We start from the raw sequence: 1,019 nt of genomic DNA on the forward strand, positions 1-1,019 counted from the left end.
ACTAGGGTGTTAGTCTACGAGAAACTATATCTTTAGTGAGGAATTGTTTTAAACGACCGTTTCAGTCAAGAAAAAGGGTTTATTATCTCATTTTTGTATTATGAATTACATGTTTTATTTTATCTTTTTCCAATTAGTTATGAATTGTAGAATTTTGTGTGTATTTCGTAACCATATTACAAATGTATTGTTAAGACACATAAGCCAAGTCTTTAGTGATACAATAACTGTTTTGAAAAGTTATCTTATAAATATTTCGTCTATAGGAGTTGCTCTGTATTCCTGAAAAAGGTCTAAGTCAGCCAGCCACTGAATCTCATTGTTGTTAATAGTGTCTGCTATTACACTGGAAGTTAGTTGTGTTAATAGAAATCATGCAAAGTTTTTGATTGTTAAACAATTTATCATTACTCTAAATTGCTGCTATATGCTGGATATTTGAAATAAAATAATACAATATTTAAATTTTGTTTTCAAAATACTGCGATAACGAATCATTTTCATGCACTAATTACTAATCAGTTTTTATCGTACTAGCTGGGTAAATTCATGATTAATGAAAGATTATCTCAGGAAATGAAAAGTTGTTTCATATATAATTTAAAGAGCCCAAAACTCCCATATAAACAGCAAAACACAAAAAATTAAGCCGTAAATTTGCATGTATCTCCTCTTGAACACAAGAAGCCTTCATGCCAAATTTGGTGAAGATCTATTAACAGTAGAGAAGCAGTATTAAAAAAAAACCCGAAAAAAATTAATAAAAACCGCAAAATGCAAAGTTGAAAATTTGTTTGTATTTTCCCATGGACCTAATGAATCTCCATAACAACTTTGCTGAAGATTCATCCACACCTTGTGAAGCATTTACATGAATATGTATAACAGACTGTACTAATATATTTATATAGATGACGCTAGTGCATTACATTCGCGTTTGACGTATTGGTGACGTATATATGCACCCTTAGAGAGAAGAAAAATAAAGTTCTTTCTGACGGGAAGCGGAGGCGAAACGG

The 1,019-nt window shown here is 30.8% G+C and overlaps 1 protein-coding gene across 1 annotated transcript in view; it reads left to right on the forward strand.

The window, feature by feature from the left end:
- LOC143227416 (uncharacterized) overlaps positions 1 to 329 on the forward strand; it is a 31,109-nt gene extending 30,780 nt beyond the window's left edge. Inside the window, exon 12 of the mRNA XM_076458869.1 lies at positions 267 to 329. Within this exon, the coding sequence (XP_076314984.1) occupies positions 267 to 329 (63 nt within the window). The remainder of the gene's footprint in view (positions 1 to 266) is intronic.
- Positions 330 to 1,019: the final 690 nt, after the last annotated feature.

This window comes from Tachypleus tridentatus, chromosome 9 (assembly GCF_004210375.1).
Source record: "Tachypleus tridentatus isolate NWPU-2018 chromosome 9, ASM421037v1, whole genome shotgun sequence".
NCBI lineage: Eukaryota > Metazoa > Arthropoda > Merostomata > Xiphosura > Limulidae > Tachypleus > Tachypleus tridentatus.